Here is a 19,800-nt window from a genome sequence, read left to right on the forward strand (position 1 = left end):
GCGCCCTGTTGACCTAGATGTTTAAACAAGTCTGCATGAACACGTGACTGGGGCAATGACCAATCACGGGTATCCGGCTTCAAAATGCCTTTATCACGTGACAGGGGAGTCGGTGCGCTGTTTATTGTCATTTACGCTGCAGTTAAATAAAGATTCATTGTATATACAAATGTTCCTTACAGAATAGAACATGAAATCGCACGCTATAACGATGTTTAGGCACAAGTTACATTCAATATGAAGACTAAACATGAGCCATGCATATTGTCGAAAATTCTTGTTCATTACACGAGACCCAAAATACCTTAAACTCACAGTGTCATTTTAGATTCACATTATAAAAAACATGAGTGTTCAATCCGGTCATTGAGCCCTAACGGGAGCTCAGTCTGTAATTTTTTGATTCAAAAAAATTCTTTCTTCAACCTTTGTTTAGTAGGATCCTGGTCTTCACGTGTGGAGAGCTTTTCCAGAACTAGAAACCTCAATTGAGAAATTTGATGTTTATGTTCTGACCAATGTATGGCAATGGGTGATTTGGCATTTTGTAAACGAATGTTACTTTTGTGTTCTGTTATTCGGATTTTTACTTTTCTTTCGGTTTGGCCAACATACGCTCTGCCACATGGACACTTAATCATCTAAAATGACACTGTGAGTTTAAGGTATTTTGGGTCTCGTGTAATGAACAAGAATTTTCGACAATATGCATGGCTCATGTTTAGTCTTCATATTGATTGGATCCCAGTCACTTTGCTAGGGAGAGACTTACGTTTAGGACCAGGAGAACATTGCAACCAAACCCTAAACGTACTATACCAATAAAACCGTCCTTACTCCCAAGACCTGTTGTCCAGTCAGTTTCTGCTTCAACACCGGAGTTGCCTATCAGACCTGTCCCAGAGCCTATTCTCGGTCCTAAGGTTCACCCCTCACCCCTACACCCGGTCACAGTGGTGTCAGAAGTGGGATCTACTCCCTCCGAACAGGAACCGACCATGGAACAAATCATACAGACTCTAGTCGATGGTCAGCAGAAACTGGAATGGGCGGTCAGCCAACAAATCAGCACAGCAGACGCGGATCGAGCCCTGTTCCGTAGCACTATGACGCAACAGCTGGATAGTTTGCAGAAAGTGGTGCAGGCTCCGGGAACTGCTGTCTCGGTGGATCGTAGGCCGGCAGGACCTCATCCAGCCGGAGTCTCCTTACAGAAGTATGTAGTAGGAGAAGACCCGGATGCCTTCCTAGTCAATTTCGAGCGGGCCGCACGGGCGTGTGGGTGGCCAGAGGAAAAATGGCCCTTTTTCCTGGCGCCCTTGCTGACTCGTGAAGCACAGACGGCATACCAGGTCGCAAATCATGCCGGTACCTCCACATATGCTGCCATCAAGGAGGTGATACTGGATCATCTCGGGATGGACCCCGAAGCATACAGACTCAGGTTTCGGAAGGAGAAAGGGGTCACGGGGGAAAATCCCAAGACACTGTACTTACGCCTGAAAATGGCGGCAGAAAAGTGGCTGCGTCCCGAAAGCAGGAGCAAGGAGGATGTTATGACGAGTGTCATACTTGAACAATTCATGGAAGCTCTGCCTTATGGAACACAGCGCTGGTTAAGACAGCACCCCGGACTGACCGCAGCTCAGGCCATTGAAATGGCGGCGAATTATACCAGAGCAACTCCTAGACCCGCTCCATGGGAGACCGAAAAACCCTCAAAGACTCTAGTACCGCCCCCTAGACCAGAAAAAAGGAAACCCCTTTACGAACCTCCCAAACCAAGGCCATACCGTCCGGATATTACACCGATGAGGGGACCCCAGTGTTTTGAGTGTGGGGAGTGGGGCCATATTGCAAGACTGTGCCCCAGGAAGAAACCAGCTGAGGAACCCATGGAAGTTGGGTACATACCCAAAGCCGTGATGTACTCCGCCGAAATGGGACCTTCTTATTATGTAAGGGTACTAGTGAACCAAGCACCCGTAAAGGCGCTGCTCGATTCGGGGTGCAGACAATCTGTCATACGAGAGAAACTGTTGGCCCCTTCCCAAATAGGGCGGGAGGGCGTAGTACACATCCGGTGTGTCCATGGGGACGTGAAGACGTATCCCCTTGCACGCATCACGATAAGCCCGATAGGAAGGGAACCATGCTCTGTGAGAGTAGGAGTGGTTGCGTCACTACCCGAGGAATTGATCCTCGGGGTGGATAACCCCCAATTCCTGGCCTTATTTAAACGGGAGTTAGCCTGTCGACCAGTGGAGGCCCTCTTATCAGTTGAACCCTGGGTCATAGACAAAGGGTTCAAATTCGCACAAGCCAACGATCCGACCCTTCTGAATGCCTGGGAAGCAGCCCACGTGGAGCAAACCACCAACCCTGTTCCGAGATACCCCAGGTTCAGGATCGTAAATGAGCTACTCTATCGAGAAGGGAAAGAGGGAGACCAAGGGCAACTAGTAGTACCAAAAGAGTTCCGTGAACAGATACTGTTCTATGCACATACACATTTGACCGCGGGACACAGTGGGGCTGAAAAGACCACGCAAAATATACTGAGATTGTTTTTTTGGCCCGGAATCTACAAAGAAACCGAAGCCTACTGCCAACAATGCGAGGTGTGTCAGAAGAGAAACCTGACTAAGCCATCAGCGGTGCCTCTGCAGCCCTTACCCGTGATAGGTAATCCCTGGGAACGTGTGGGGATGGACCTCATAGGACCCTTGCCCCGCACTACTCGGGGCCACACTTATGCTCTAGTGGTAGTGGACTATGCCACCCGCTTCCCTGAGGCGTTTCCTCTACACACCCCGACCACCAAGAATGTGGCAGAGAAGCTGGTGGAATTGTTTTCAAGAGTCGGATTTCCCCGGGAAATACTTTCAGACCAGGGGACTCCTTTTGTGTCACGGATGATGAAGGAGGTGTGCAAGACTCTGGACCTCCAACATATCCGCACTTCCGCTTACCACCCACAAACGGATGGTTTAGTGGAGCGGTACAATAGGACCCTAAAATCCACTCTTCGGAAACTCCTGAGTGCCGAACATAAAGACTGGGACAAAATGCTCCCATTGGCCTTGTACGTAGTAAGGGCCCAAGTTCAGAGCAGCATGGGATACTCCCCGTTTGAACTATTGTATGGCCGGCAACCAAGGTCACTCCTTGAAATAACCAGAGACGTCTGGGAAAGAGAGGAGGCTCAGGAACAACGATCACTACTGGACTACACGCAGCAGTTGAGGTCCAGACTAGGCAAATTGAGAGACCTTGCTTATTCAAACCTAAAGACGGCCCAACGTAACCAAAAGCGATGTTATGATAAAGGGAAAAAGTGGAGGTCACTTAACAAAGGAGACTGGGCACTGGTATTGCTCCCTTCTTCCACGCAAAAATTCAAGAGCGAGTGGAAGGGACCATACCTAGTCATAGAGAAATATGGCGATACGACGTATAAGTTACAGCTGTCACCCACACGTAATCAAACGTACCATATCAATCTCCTTAAAAAATGGCTAGGATCTGTTCCCCAATCATCCAACTTTGTGCTACCCGAAAACAACACTGAGACAACCTTGGACCACTTGCCTATCAATACAGATCTCACGGATGTAGAGAAACAGGCATTGTTGGAAAGACTCCGTCCCTTTTCTCAGTTATTCTCGGACACACCTGGGTGCACCCACTTGGCAGAGCATGAGATACATACAGCTAAAGGGTGTTTAGTAAAACAGAGGCCCTATCGCATCCCTGCTGCTAAACGGGCAGACGTAAGAAAGGAGGTTGCGAGTATGTTAGAACTGGGGGTTATTAGGCCGTCAAAAAGCAACTGGTCGTCGCCCATAGTCATGGTGCCCAAGCCCGATGGGTCCACGCGTTTTTGCATGGACTTCAGGGCATTGAATGCAGTGTCCACCTTTGATGCGTTCCCTATACCCCGGGTAGACGAACTCATTGAGCGGATAGGCGATGCCAAATACATAACCACGCTGGATCTGACAAAAGGTTACTGGCAGGTGCCCCTAAGGGAGGAAGACCGTCACAAAACTGCCTTTTCCACCGAGGACGGTCTGTATGAATTCAACGTCCTCCCTTTCGGACTCCACGGGGCCCCTGCCACGTTCCAGCGGCTTATGAACACAGTGTTGGCACCTCATACCGCCTATAGTTCGGTATACCTTGATGACATTGTCATCTTCAGTCAAACTTGGAAAGACCACTTGGAACACCTGGTTAACGTACTGTCCTCTCTGAGAAAGGCCGGTCTCCATGTCAATGCCAAGAAGTCCCGTGCCGCCTTCCCAAAAGTGAAATATCTCGGCTTCATGTTGGGGGATGGGGTGATCGCTCCCCAAGAAGAGAAGATCAAAGCCATAACCGAGACCCCATTCCCATCCACGAAACGGGAACTAAGGGCATTCCTGGGCCTCATGGGCTATTATCGAAGGTTCATTCAGAACTTTGCTGACATCGCCTCCCCCCTGACTAATTTGTTGCAGAAAAACGTCAGAAATACTCTGCCGCAACCCCCTCCCCTGGATGCCAGGAACGCCTTTCTTCACTTGAAAAGAGCCATTACCACCAGCCCTGTGCTTGTTCCACCCGATTTCGGGCGTCCCTTTCTCCTTGCCACTGATGCTTCGGAGACGGGGATTGAGGCGGTCCTGTCTCAGATTGGGGAGGACAATGATGAACATCCGGTATTGTATGTCAGCCGCAAACTCCACCCTAGAGAAAAGAAGTATCCCACGGTCGAAAAGGAGTGTTTAGCAATTCGCTGGGCCGTGGACAAACTTCGTTATTATCTGGAGGGGAGGGCATTCACCTTGTATTCCGATCATGCACCGCTGCAGTGGATGCAGAGGAACAGGACTCAGAATGCCCGGGTTCTTCGATGGTTCCTCTTTCTTCAGCCCTTTGCCTTTACGGTGGTGCATCGGAAAGGGAAGGACAATGGTAACGCTGACTATCTGTCTCACGTGCCGGTTCTCCCCGATCGGGAGAATCCAGGGGGGGTGGAATGTAAAGATGCGAGGCGGAGCGCTACCGAGGACTGGTGGTCTCCCATTACTGATCCTGTCATACCTCCTTCCTTACAGACTGACCCCTGGGATACAGGACTGGACGACGTGGAAGAAGAGCGCGGCGCCTTTAATTGGGCGTACTCTGAGGAGGTGGTGACCCCTCCTCCTGTATTCGTCTGCGAGGCCAGATTGGATAAAGAGCAGGAAGTACAGACAGAAACGTGTGACATCACCTCGGAGGAGGAGGAGGCGAGGAGCGGCGTCGGAGAGCGGTTGAAGAGAAGCGGAGAAGTCGGAAAAGAAGGACACCGAAGGAATTCCGAAGAGCAGGCCGAAAGAGACGAACCCCCCGGAGAGCCAGGAGGCAACGACCCTGTGAGCCGCCGTGCCACTCTCCCGGGGGAGGAGCGTGGCTATCCCAGGTACGGGACCGTATGGCGGTGTGGGTGGGAATACGGCGAGCGTGTAAATAGTGTATAGCAAACCCCGTTTGTGTTTCCTCGTACCCCTCTCCTCTTGTGTTCATTACCCCGCGATTAACCCTCACTTTCTGTACCCTCCCCACGTCACCGACTACATAATAGTAAATCCGACACTGGTGACCTTTCTCCACTTCACACGGCCCCAAGGTGCAAGTCCCCCAAAGACTGTAGAACTAACGGTTCCCTCTCTGTTGGTCTTCCTTTCTATGGGCTCCGGAACATCGAGACGCTACCTTGACCAGACCCTGAGGACAAGAGCGGAAGACCAAAGACCCCGGAGAAGGAGAATACCCCGATTCAAAGACGGATCCCAGTCACTTTGCTAGGGAGAGACTTACGTTTAGGACCAGGAGAACATTGCAACCAAACCCTAAACGTACTATACCAATAAAACCGTCCTTACTCCCAAGACCTGTTGTCCAGTCAGTTTCTGCTTCAACACCGGAGTTGCCTATCAGACCTGTCCCAGAGCCTATTCTCGGTCCTAAGGTTCACCCCTCACCCCTACACCCGGTCACAGTATCTAACATTGCTTCAATGAGCATGCACATTTAGGAGCGGTGAGCGCAGAAAGCATGGGAGCTTGCCATGTCAACTAGGAATGAAAAATATGTATCTGTAGTGATTGTTCAGCATTACTAGAGATGCAGATAAAGGTCAAACTTCATTTCATGTTACGAAAGTGTGATATTTAAATGTACACCAGAAAGCGAAATTGCCTCCATAATAGAACTTGGACATCTTAGCAAGTAGATGTTCCTTTCCAGTGACTACAACATAAATGTAGATAAGGCGGATGTGCATTAAAAGGAAAAGCATCAGCACTTCTCACCCAAGAACATGCAGTACAAAACAACAAGGGGAAGCAATTAAGAATTTGTAAACATCAATGTGGTTCAAGTAACAATGTATAGACTTCAAAGACTACTATAAAACAATTGTGCATACACTTTTAGACACCAAGTGCAAAATTGAGCATTTAAACCACATTGGGCCAGCTGTATTGGAAAAAACATAAGCTATAAATTCCACTTAAAATCTCCGATCAACTTTTCTCTATGTGTATCTAACTCATTTTGCTCCTAGAAGGTCTATTTTACTTTCTCTCTTCTCTGCCGATCTCTAGCCCCACTGCTTCCCCCACCCTTTCCTAAATACCCCTTTTTGTTTGCCACTGCATCAGTTTATCTTCCCCTTTGTCTCTCCTGCGGTTTCCATTTACTCTCCTTAGTTTCTCTTTCACCTCTCTTATCTGCACTTTGCAATATTTCGTATTCGCTCCTTAGCCCTCTACTCCATTGATCATATATGGGACCTTAACTTTCACTTGGCTGTGCGTGGCAATGAGCAGCCACTGTTGCCTTTCTTTGGCCACTGTGCTTTTCACTGCTCCTCATTTTCGGAAGCCTACTGACCTGGAAGTGGAGAATTCCCCTACGACCTTGGAACAAAAAGGTTAGTGCAATGTGGTCATCATATCCCTGTAGCCTGCTGTCTGTTCTTGTTGGACAGGACATCATGCATGGATTTGGTGTTTAAAAAAAAAAAAAAAAAGGACTTTACAACAGAGGATAACCCGTTGAAGTCCACTGCACCACCTTTATGGTGCAGTGGACTTCAACAGGTTGTCTGCAGTAGTGAAAAGAAAGTTTCTGGTAAAAACACCAGACACTTTATTTTCCAAAATCATAACGGGAGAAGCTTCTAGCAAGTCCAGAGTTAGATTTTTTGTGTTTTGCTACATTGTGTAGCACACTGTGCGTGCTGTCACAGCAAAACAAACATGAAAGCTTATGCTAATGAAAGCCGCATCGATCTACAAATGCCCCATCACAGAGGGTTCCTATACTTCTCCCAATTACAATAGTACCTCACTTGTCTGGCAAGGCCATCACTCCAGTGGAAGAAAAGGTGTTAAATGCAGCAAGGAAACATCAAGATTTTACCTTACAAATTGACCCATTCAGGCTATGTGGGTAGCTGTGGAAATTAGGCCAAGGACAGATCGGCACCCAGGGATTCCTCCCAGGCCCAAAAATGTCTGAAAGTAAGGCATCTAGGGTAGTCTGGGGTGGCGTAGCTTGCATGGATCACACTACCTTTTCTTACCCAAAATGCCATGCAAACACCAAACCTGGACTAAATTATAGATTTTCTTCATATTTATATGATAGAAAATTCTAGAATCTGTGAGGATCCGTAAATGTTCTACCACCCAGTGTTCCCACACTTCTCCCAATAAACACAGTACCCCAAATGTTCACCAAGTATTATTCACTTATATTATTACATAGGACCTCATAACAGCAATTTGCTATGACCGTCAATTAGATAAAGATAAAGCAGAATTAAAAAGGAGTCAATTTACAAAAAGCAGAGTTATACTACACACAGATTACTAAATCAAAAAACATTAGTCAGTGTTGTGTGGAAAGGTCTAGAGAGGTCAATTATAATGCAAACCACTTCAAAATCAGATTTGCAGATTATGGCCACAATATTTGGGTCAAGGAGAAATATCCTCAGCATGTTGACTCTGGCAGGGTTAGCTAGATATTAAAAGATTTTTGAAAAATAAATAGCCCTTTGTGGCAGCCCTGTGACGTGGCAGTTTAGACTTGGTCACTAGACATTAACCTAAAACTATCTGGCTCCTGCAAACAAAATAGATTTTTAAAGCAGATATATTATCTCACCAGGCTACAAGTTATAAGAGGCCAGTGCCCCCATAAAAGGCTGTAGGCTTGAGCAATGTCAACCAAAAGTAAGTCGTATCAGACTTGTGATGACTGTCAGAGCCAATAGGCTAATCAAACCACTATCCTACATTGGAATCTGGAGATTTCCTGACTGGACATTGCTTCTGAAATGCTGGCAGGCTCAGGTAGTGACAACCACTTTTGTATCAGGAATAAGAAAGGTCATGAAGGTTACCGACTTCAAAACATGACTCGAGGTCCTCCACAGTTATACACTCTTTTCAAACTGCAAATTCTTGTTTGACTTACTATGTGCGAAAGGTGAGAAGGAAGTTCAGCTAAGGCCCATTGAATTATGTGCCTCTCAGCTATGACTGAACTAGTTGACACCACCTTTCACATCAGCTCCTCACACACAACATTGTGGCGACACTCAGGGATTCATAATATCCCATTTATTATTCACGATCTACCGAACCCCCTGACCAAACCTGATTAAATCATTAAACCTCACCTGGTATGACTATACAGATGACATACAAATTGTTTTAAAAGTGAATGGCCATTAAGACCGCTAGAATTTAAAACTTAATTACTGCCTCCAGGATATAAACACATGGATGATGACCAACCAGCTAAAGTCCTATGCCACAAAGATAGAGAAATATAATTCAGGATTGGGTAAAGCGAAGCAAATCACCCATGATGGTCTGAAGGCGCTGAATTGTAGGCATGGGGAGATTAAGTGATTTGCCCAGAATCACAGAATTTTGACGTAGACAGCGAGACTCGAACCTGGTTCCCACAGACGGCGTAGTCGGCAACGCAGGCAGTTAGTTACGCCACATCCACCAACTCCACAAATAATAACTCCAACAATATCAAGAGACATTCGGAGGATGGCAAAAATACCAGCCTACTGCCACATGGTCTAAGGAACATGAGGCCCCTTCAACAGGATCAAGAAAAGTCAGAAAACTAGGGGAAACCATGGATTAAGACTTCAAATTGATGCCACATGCTAACGTCACAAAGAGCACCCTCTACACAATAAAAGCAATGTTGCATCTCCCATACTGTGGATGCCAACAAAAGCAACAAACCATCCACACACTCATAGTATCCAAGCTTGACTAAGTCAACAAACTATACTTTGGTGCACACACATTCCTCATATATAACATTTAACTCTTACAAAATGTGGATGCAAACCACCTTCTCTGCATTCACCAAGAGGACAAATTACTCCAGTCTTGTGATTGCTCCACTGGCTACCTATACCCAGAAGAGCAATGTTCAAGGCACTTCGCACTGTCCGCCAAGGCTCTCAAGGAAAAGAACAACTATGACTAAAAGTTATATTAAAACAATACAAACAAAACCGGATACTGCGCTCTAGGCTCGCACCACTTATCCTACCATCTCACCATAAGAAATCCACAGGTAGCTCTGCTTTCCCAGCACAAGAAGCTAAGCTTTGGAACTCACTACCAGCCAACATTCGATGCATCTGGGAGCATATACACTTCAGAAGACAGTTGTAAACATGGCTATTTCCAAGACACTTACACTACCCCCAATCCCACCAATAGAACCTGGAAAGAAAACTGCCTTTTCAGACCCAAACTTCAGCGTACAATCCACAGATTGGAAAAAAACGTTACTAAGACGCCTTGAATAGGTAGGTTAAGAATAAGTAGTCTTTATTACGGCCTCCACTGAGGAACCTCTAACACGTCGCGCTCAAAGCCCAGCGATCAAGAATTCTGCCAGTCAGGCTGCCATGTCAACATTCTAAGGCAGCCTCTGGCTGAAATGTAGGAACATTCCTATGGGTGAAAAGGGGAGGGGGGCAGGGAGAGGGAGGGAGATACCACAGAAGGCAAGTGGAATACCATAGTGCAAACCAAGTAAAGTAAGGGAATTATAACACAAACCAATGAGCAAACTACTTTTTCCGATATGTATGCAAGGCAAGAAGGGCCCACCAATGGTTCTCCGGGGCATTATATAGTTATGTAATTTTATATGCAGCATTTCTGGCCCACACTAATACAAGCACCATAACACTCAGCAGCCAGCTGCAACTTGCATCTCTTACATTCACATAAAGACGTATCTGCTACTTGGGCCGTCCATCAGTACTGCGCAGCCAATAAGCCTGTCATCAAAAAAATGATGAAGCATGGAATAACTGAAGACATCTCTCACACACTACTGGTCAATCATAGGACTTTAATGTAGTTCACAACTACAGATCTCAAATATCTATGCTCTGTGTCCATTTCTTTACATCTGACAGTGACACTCGAGATATTAAATGGCAGTAACAGTATCTGTGGTGCTGTCAGATGCATCAAGGCCTTCTGTATTGCATTGGCAAAAGAAAATAGACTCTTCACAGAAATTTCAGTTTCCTTAGTCCTGGTTTTCCTTCCTTCCCTTCTAGAGTGGTCTACAGGCAGCACCAGAAAAGGAATTAAGAAAATAAGCTTGCAATTCCACGATCTACTAGGTGGCTGTGAAAGTGTACCTTCCCGCCTCGAGTTCTCATCTCTGCCATGCTTCCCCAGTCGTAGTGTCCTAGGTGTTTGTCGAATATGCATAGATGAAACAGGACGCACTCTGACGGGATGGCTGGGAGGGTGTTTTGGATTATGGTCAGGGATTACTTCCTTACTGGTGCCTTGCTCTGTTTCATTGCAACTAGGGAAACTGTCAAAGACACAGGAAGGGTAAAGCAGCAAATGTCCGATCAGGCTTCAAGAGAAAAGGTTGCACAGGACTCCCTGGCCAAAAGCAACACCGATTCTGTTTCATGCAATAAAGGACTTCTCACAAAAAATGTGTGCTAACCATGTTGCCACACTATAGATGGGTGTGATTGACAGTTTCTTGAGATGACTGACCTGGCTCTTGCTGAAAAGAATGAGCATGAAGTCCGAAAGGTATGAGATCAGCTAATTTCATACAATTTGGAAAGACAAGGTCACTAACCAGCAACTACATTTTTACAGATTAAGACAGTTTTACATTAAGATGCGTTGTATCCTTCTGCCATCCAGAGGATGGATTAGGAAAGGCAGGTTTTATCAATGTATTCATTTTCAATCTACCTTAGGTGGAGTCGGTATAATTCATGTATGCAGCCGAAGCTCATAATGCCCTACAACACGCCACACCGTCAGATTGTATTCCCGTGTTCTCTGGTATGGTTTGCGAACACAGCATAAAGAATATTAGGAAATACTCTTCAGAAGGAAGGCGACATGAGAGTCTAGTCTTGTTTCAAGCAGGAAAACTGCGGAAAGCAACATTATCCCATGCTGTGGGGTGAATTTATTCTGAATGTATCGGTTCTTTGATTGTAAAAGTTGGAAAATTGGCATTAGTGGCGGGGGGCAAGGGAAAAGGCCAAGCTGCACGCCATATTAAATATTTGAATGACATGAGTTTGCAGTTCTGAAATGATGTCGGTTCTGGAGCCAGGAAAGTTGTATTAAGGTGATTTATTGAAGAGTAAAGCAAATCACATCTCATTAATCAACCTGGGTCGTAACTGTCATTCCATGGAATCCGGAGCACGGCAGTGTTCCTGATTCCAGGCATGACACACAACACCACACATTCCCCTTCGTAAAGGAAGAATTACAGGAACACAAGGAACTGATAAATAACGAGAACTAGCAAATATTACACATTGAGAATTCTGGAAAGAAAAGACATAAATACAAATATCTGGAAAACATCATATAAAATACACAGATTGAATTATCTATAAAGATGATAGTCCCTAGACCAAACTGGAACCTGACATTTCCTCTGTACACGTTGGACTGGCACATTGTCGTCAGAGGAACAGGAAGTCCTAACTTCAGGAGAACAGTGAAGGGTTGTAGGACTCGAGAATTTCCTCCAATTACTTGCACAATTGGAAGATTTCAAACCAGATGAAACTATAGACCCTGGAGACACATCCTTGGGCCACAACCACCTAGGAACCTTAACAACCCTAGACAAGTTCCATACGTTTCCATCTGAAAGCTCGATAACTTGCCTTCCAACACGCGTGACCATTAAAGGACTGGAATACCGAGACTCACCAGACTTGACATTCCTGCACTTCTTGACACGGACCCAATCATTGACACTGAACTGGGAAGGACCACTACAAGGAGCACGATCAACGTCAACAGAACTCCTGGAGCCAAGTATTCTCATCCAAGGTTGAGACAAGTTGGAACCACACCTCCTCCCTCTCATCTTTTCAAAAGGAGACAGGTCACCCATGCTCCTGGGTGTGTTTCTGTAACACCACAGAACTTCACTAATGGTTTGTTTGCAATCCCTTCCATTTTGCAAGGCAAGTTGAAGACCTTCCTTGAATACTCTGATCCATCTTTCCACGATGCAGTTACTTTTGGGATAATACACTGACACACGTCTATGCTTTATACCATGACGCTCCATAAATTCTCTCATCTCCAAAGATACTAACTGCACACCATTGTCAGTAGTAATCGATTCTGGAAAACTCTCCCTTTCAAACACTTCGTTTAAGAACTTGATCACAACACTGGATGTTACACTAGAAACCATCTTTACCTCAGGCCACTGAGATAACTGGTCTACCAAAATTATTGCGTACATCACACTCTTGTTAAACGATAAAGGACCAGCAATATCCAATGATACACTTTCCCAAACACGTGAAGGTCTAGATATGGGAAACAGTTCAGACTTAACGTGCTTTTGAGATTTATCGCTTAAACAGCAATCCAGACAGCCCCTAACCTGACGTTCTATGCACTTATCCATTGCTGGCCACCAGAATTCACTTCTAACCCTTCTTTTCATGGATGTCATCCCAGGATGACCTTCGTGAGCCATATCTAAAATCTTAGGTTGTAAGTCATGAGGGACCACCAATTGTAATCCTCTAAACAAAACACCTTCTACAATGGACAATTCCTGTGCAACATGAAAGAAAGGGAGAAACTCCTCAGACAACAACTCTTTACGAGGCCATTGGGTCTTTACAAAATTGCAAATATCACTGAGAACAGAATCATTGTCACATGCTATTTTCCACGCATCCTCGTCAATACAACCTTTGGAGATTTCACAAATTGACACAACATTATCATCATCTTTATCTTCTTCCACAACATTGTCATCGGGAATGGGCAATCTAGACAAACAGTCTGCTAAGACATTTCTAATGCCAGGGATATATTCCACATTAAAATGAAAGTCCTGAAGCTTGTACTGCCATCTGGCAATTCTTGAAGTCGCTTTGCCACAGCCCTTGGTAGTAAATAAATCCACCAACGGACGATGGTCAGACCAAAGTTTAAAAACAGTGCCATACACATACTTGCGGAAGTATTCAACGCCCCACCAGCAAGCCAGAGCCTCCTTCTATAATGTGGAATATTTGCATTCAGCATCCCTCAAGGGTCGAGATGCGAACCCAATTGTCACCAATTGACCTTTTTGACGTTGCATTAATACTGCACCAACTCCTACATTACTAGCATCAGTGATGATATATGAACAGTTAGCAGTATTAAACGTTGCTAACGCAGGTGCAGATACAATATTTTTTTTTTAGCAATAAAAATTCTTTTTTGCAGTTATCATCCCAAAGAAATTGGACATTCTTCTTCATCAAGTTCCTCATGCTTACAGTCTTATCTGAGAACAGGGGGATACATTTTGAATAATATTCTGCAAGCCCCAAGAAAGATCTGAGCTGATCTTTGTTAACAGGGTCTGGGGCTAATTCTATGGCCTTGACCAAATTCATTTTCGGGGAAATGCCCTCCTTACTTATGGTGTGCCCCAAATAGTCAACAGAAGATACACCAAATTTACATTTTTCTTTCGTAAGTGTTAGACCACTATTTTGCAACACACATAGAACTTTATACAAAATTTCGGAATGATCAACTGGGTTGGATGCGAAAATCAATATGTCATCTTGGAAATACAAGACATTGACAAAATCCTTAAAAAGATTGTGCATGACCCTTTGAAAGACGGAAGATGCAGATATTAGGCCAAAAGGCATTCTCTTGTACCTAAAAGCACCCTCTGAGGTAATGAAGGATGTCAAATGCTTACTATCTTTGTGTAATGCTATCTGATGATAAGCATTTGACAGGTCCAAAGTGGAGAAAATTGATGCCCCCTTCAATTTCGTGAACATTTCATTGATATTAGGGAGTGGATGTCTATCCACCCAAACATTCCCGTTTAAATCCCTCAAATCTACACAAAGTCTCACTTTGCCGTTGGGCTTGTGAGCGACAACGACTGGGGATAACCAAACAGAGGATTCTATCTCCTCAATGACGTCTAAATCACACAACCTTTTAAGTTCTGATTTTACTGCATCCCTTAAATGTAAAGGGACATTCCTAACCTTGTGAACTTTTGGTACAGCATCTTCCCTCAAAATGATTTTGTGTTCAAAGTTTTTCAGAAGACCTAACTTGGAGGTAGAAAAAAACAAAGGAAATTTCTTCTCACATTCAGAGCCGAGATCAGACTCTACATTCATGACCAGATCAGAATACCCTAGTACTTGTTCAGGATGATTGGGATCCAATTTTATCATTAAGTCCCTCTGTTGAGGCCAACCCAATAAACAAGACCCATCTTTGGCCACATAAACCTTTGAATTAATAGTTTTACCTTTGAAACTAAGGGACGTTGTAAAGAAACCAAGAATATCGATGGGTTTCTTGCCATATCCTAGTAACTTTATGTCTGGGGGAGATAATTTTAAACCAGGAAATTCTTTCACCCATTCTTCACCAATGAGGGTGCGTTTCGCCCCTGAATCGGCCATGACATTGATTTCTTTCCCTCCAACATTCACAGTGCAGTAAGGAGAATCTTTTTCACCAGCATGGACTTCATATACTGCAAAAAGAAATTGTTCTTCTAAATAATCATCTTCAATTTCATTTACATGCTCATCTGAACTCCTTTTTTGACTAAAACCCTTACTCTTAAACTTGTTCTTATTCTTACACATTTTGCTAAAATGACCCTTCATTCTGCAATATCTGCACATTTGACCAATTGCCGAACATTTTCTGTCATTAGCTAAGTGATCCGGACTACCACATTTAAAACATGCAAATTCTCTCCTCTCTTGGAACTGTTGGTTTCTGTTTCTGAAAGGTCTTTCTTCAAAGTTAGATTTCTTTACAAGGTTGACTTCGGCAATGCTTTTCTCTGCGAGTTCCTTCACCCCAAGTTTCATATTTTCGAAACGATGTGCGATATCTAACGCTTTGTCTAAAGTCAGATCCTCAGTATCTAATAGTTTTCCTTGAAGTTTGACATCAGCAATTTTGTGAACCATTTGATCACGCAGCATCTGATCATGAAAGGTTGAATACTTGCATTTGGATGCTAAAACTCTTAAATCATTCATGAATGAGTCAACAGATTCACTTGGTAATTGACCCCTACTCAAAAACTTGTGACGGGCAACTACAATATTGACTTTCTTAATGTACTGTTTATCTAACTGTTTGATTGCTTCTTCAAAAACATCAATTGTACTCTCAGAAGTAGATACACCATCTGCAGAGAAAGGTAAATGATTCAAGACATGTCTTCCTTCAGCACCCAAACAATGTTTTAAGATGGCTAGTTTACGTTTGTCAGTATAGTCATCTCCTCCAATAGCTTCAATGTAAGCATGAAAGCCTTCTTTCCACCTTTTCCATTCTAGTATAGGCTTGCCTGGATTGGGTAGAAAAGATGGTGGTGCAGAAAAACTCTCCATAATAATATAATTAAAAGTCTTAAAACACTATGATTGATGATTGGTAAATATAGTGTTCGTTTTTTTTTGTTTTTTTTTATCAAAATTAAACGGAGAAGTTAAATGATGTTTATAAACTTTTTGCAGGATATTTGTGGAATAATAAGTTTTCTTTGCAGGATTCTTGCGAAGATAGGTGCATAAATTCAGTCTAGATCGAGAAAATTAATTAATTGCGCGAAGTCAGAAGATCCTCACTGTTTTGTATAGGTTTTCTTCCCAAAAGATGGCCGCCGTGCGTTAAATTGCGTGAAATGACGTTGTGACATCACACGCATGCGCATTAGCATGAGGAGCTGGTCTCGCGCAGGCTCGCGTAGACACTGAGTAGCTGGTCTCGCGCAGGCTCGCGTAGACACTGTTACGTCACGCGCATGCGCACCGGCTCGAGCAGCGCGACTCACCGGGAATCAGAAATCTGTTCAAAATTTCACAGCTTCCTCCCTCAAAGACTCAAAACAGCGGCGATTTCACTTTCCTGAAGCTCACATGGACTGTGACACAGCGCAGACATCGCCGTCGAGTTTACTTGCCAGTTCGTGATCCTCCGCATTAGATGAGGTGTGACAATGCAGGTAGGGACTCCAGGTTGAATTAGGGTTGTTGCCCTATCGTCGCCAGTGAAATGATGTCGGTTCTGGAGCCAGGAAAGTTGTATTAAGGTGATTTATTGAAGAGTAAAGCAAATCACATCTCATTAATCAACCTGGGTCGTAACTGTCATTCCATGGAATCCGGAGCACGGCAGTGTTCCTGATTCCAGGCATGACACACAACACCACAAGTTCCTCTCAATTGAAGACTGAACTTAGGTTATAAATTTCCGTTAAGGTAAACTGCAGCCACTGGTGACAAAGGCGCCAGAAGACATCTGCGTAGGGTACCCTCTGGCAAAGCCTCAACATCTGCTTATTGGGGTCGGGCGATTTCTTGTTTGGAAAGTAAAACTCCGAGAGCTTCAGCTCATTAATCCCAGCACTGGTGCTTTCACTGTAGAACTTCCTTAGTTTCTATATCTGTGTCGTGAAGAAGAACGACATACACTTCGAATAAGTTCGAACTCCATGCTCAGCACGAGAACGCACTAACCAAATACCTCAATCTGCTTAATCGTGGGGGTGAATTTTGAATTTTCAAGCGTCAGCTTTGAGCATTCCAAAGGGAAAAAGCAGCCTTAATCGTGAATTACATTTTTCAGCTCAACCAAACAGCCAACATGTGTATCGCATCTGCAGTGCCACTCCCGGAGGGCAATTCGTACACTAAGCCACAAGACCCCAAATTATGGACGGCCACTTGGACCTGGGGGCACTCAGGAAAAGAGGACAGGAGGGAATAAAGAAAAGCATTAACAGGAGCACCAGAATTTTGTCGCCGAGAAAACAACCATTGTCAAATCCAATAGGTCTCGCTTATTTGCTTTGTCAATGTCTTTAGCCATGTTGCATATGTGCAGCATGGTTCCAAATACAAACAAAAATGGTCAATAAAGCAGTCGGTACAGCTGCGCCATAGTGATTTAAAAAAAAATTACTTTCAAACATGTTGCACAGCAGCCGCACTGCTGTAAAACTTTGCTAAAAAATGTTTAACATTCCCATAAAGCGCTTCGATTTGGTATTTAATAAATAATAATAAAAAATACGTAAAAATATGGCTTTAACATTCCTCACAAATTATCTTTGTGATATCAGCATTTAAAGAGGCAAACACTTGCCTCGGAACTAACAGAAAGTAACCAGCGCCACCTCATCTAGGATATCTTCAGAGTGCCCAATTATATATACAATAAGTGCTCTTAATTCTAATAGGTCTGTGGTAACTAGAACATGCTTGATAACACATGGAGTGGCAGATTAACAATGTCATGGAAGAACAGTCGCACTTATGCTCAGAGAAGGGAAATATATGTACAAATAACTGTACCCTACTACAGATTTCATAGAATGCGAGGAGCTTGCTGGTTCCTGGGTCTCTGTATCCTCAGGGTCATCTTTTCCTTGCAAGTGGTGGACGAGTTCTTCCATGTGAGTATTGATAACATCTCTAATCACCTGTAAACAATAGCCATTACCATTAACATTTTGTTCAGCTCGTCACACAGAAAAAAATATGCCATTAGTTGTAAATTACACAAATTTTCATTTAAATTGTTATGGACGATAGTTTCTAACTTAAAATTATTAAACATTATATTGCCTTCACTATGAGACTAAACACTTCCATACCGAATGTGAAACTTGTGCGAGGTATACATGAAAATGGGTAAGGGTTTAGGCAAGAGGAAAAAGAAACGCACTTGTCTAATAATGTGAATTTAAACTAAATTAAGAAAGATTTAATTGGGGAAAAAGTAGTTAGTGAAGAATTTTCACCACAAATTGGAGTAATAACATGTGTAAAATGTAATGTTTCAACATGAAAGATGATCAAGCAAAACTAAAGTACCAAATAAGAACTTCTTAAAATGCAAGCCAATAAGGATTTGTGGATACGAAAATAAGTGATACTGTGTAAGATTATAAGGAATTGATATAAAAAAATGGAGTCCCAAAAAAGAGCAAGGCCTTCTAAAATGTCAAATATAAATTAAGGCTCCCTGCTTTCCGTTTTTACTGATTTTTACAGATAAATACAGACAGAACACATTTATTTTCTTATCTGAATTTATTTTTAAATGTGGAAAAAAATGGAAATTGGGTTGCTTTTTGAGTATTTCTAAATACTGTCTGCCATGACTGCCAGGCCAATAGCTGTGTGGATTGATAGGTAAGGGGTCTAAAAAAGAAAGGAATTTTAGTAAAGAGGCTTTAACAGCAGTAGATATGCACAAGGATGATAATGAAATTTGCAAATGTTCTTATAAGTGCACTGATGTATCTTCTGCCGGTGTTTACAGCAATGAAACTTAGTAGGCATTCAAGCATAAGTGCATATTTACAGGTCAAATAAATGGAAATATACTAATTTCAGCTTCTTTTTCCCACAAAACCCAAAATAAATATGGATAAATACAGATAAAATTAGCAAACAAAATATGGATAAATACAGACGGAAATGTCACAAAAAAAAAATACCATAAAACTGGGACGAAAGAGATCTCTGGTAAGAGTGGAGATGTTAAGTTCGATGTTGCGAAGGGAGTTTGAGATAAGAGGGAGGGGGTAAATAGAGTGTGGGTGGGAGGAGGACAAATGGGGTTTGGAGTTAGCTGCAGGGGGAGTTCTGCTCTGAAGAGGCAGTGAGCAGATGCAGGCAGGAGGCCTGTTCTGAGGAGGGGATGAGCCGAGGCAGGCAGGAGAGCAGGGAGAGCTGTAGTTAAAAGGGAGAAGGAGTGGCATGTCGGGGTAGAGGGGAGATGAGACCTCTGTGGAAGAGAAGTTTGGAGATAGCAAGGAGGTACAGTTGCGGATTGGTGTAGGAGTGAGGGGGGGAGATAATGGGAAGAGTATAGTTCAGGGAGGGAGAGGATGAGTTGGGAGAAGAAGGGTGTGGGGTAGTGTGATTCAGAGGGTGTGAGGCTGAATTGGGAGGGGAGGAATGAGGGGGGGATGGAGGAGGAATGGAAGGGGAATCTGGGTGAGGAGTAGTGATTCGGCGTGAGTGAGGATGATTTGGGAGAGGAGGAGTGAGGGGGGTTGGAGGAGGAATGGACGGGGAGACTGTGAAAGAGGGCCAGGAGGGTGGAGTAATAGGGAGGGCAATGGGTTGGCTGGTTGGGAGCAAGGGTGATTGACAGTGAGGGG

General features: G+C 43.9%; 1 protein-coding gene across 1 annotated transcript in view; it reads right to left on the reverse strand.

Moving 5' to 3' along the window:
* The window catches only part of SNRNP48 (small nuclear ribonucleoprotein U11/U12 subunit 48), a 178,392-nt gene that overhangs the window by 16,648 nt on the left and 141,944 nt on the right, over window positions 1–19,800 (reverse strand). The window contains exon 7 of the mRNA XM_078688086.1: window positions 17,981–18,108. Coding sequence (XP_078544212.1) covers window positions 17,981–18,108 — 128 coding nt within the window. The remainder of the gene's footprint in view (window positions 1–17,980; window positions 18,109–19,800) is intronic.

This window comes from Lissotriton helveticus, chromosome 4_1, assembly GCF_964261635.1.
Source record: "Lissotriton helveticus chromosome 4_1, aLisHel1.1, whole genome shotgun sequence".
Classification (NCBI taxonomy): Eukaryota; Metazoa; Chordata; class Amphibia; order Caudata; family Salamandridae; genus Lissotriton; species Lissotriton helveticus.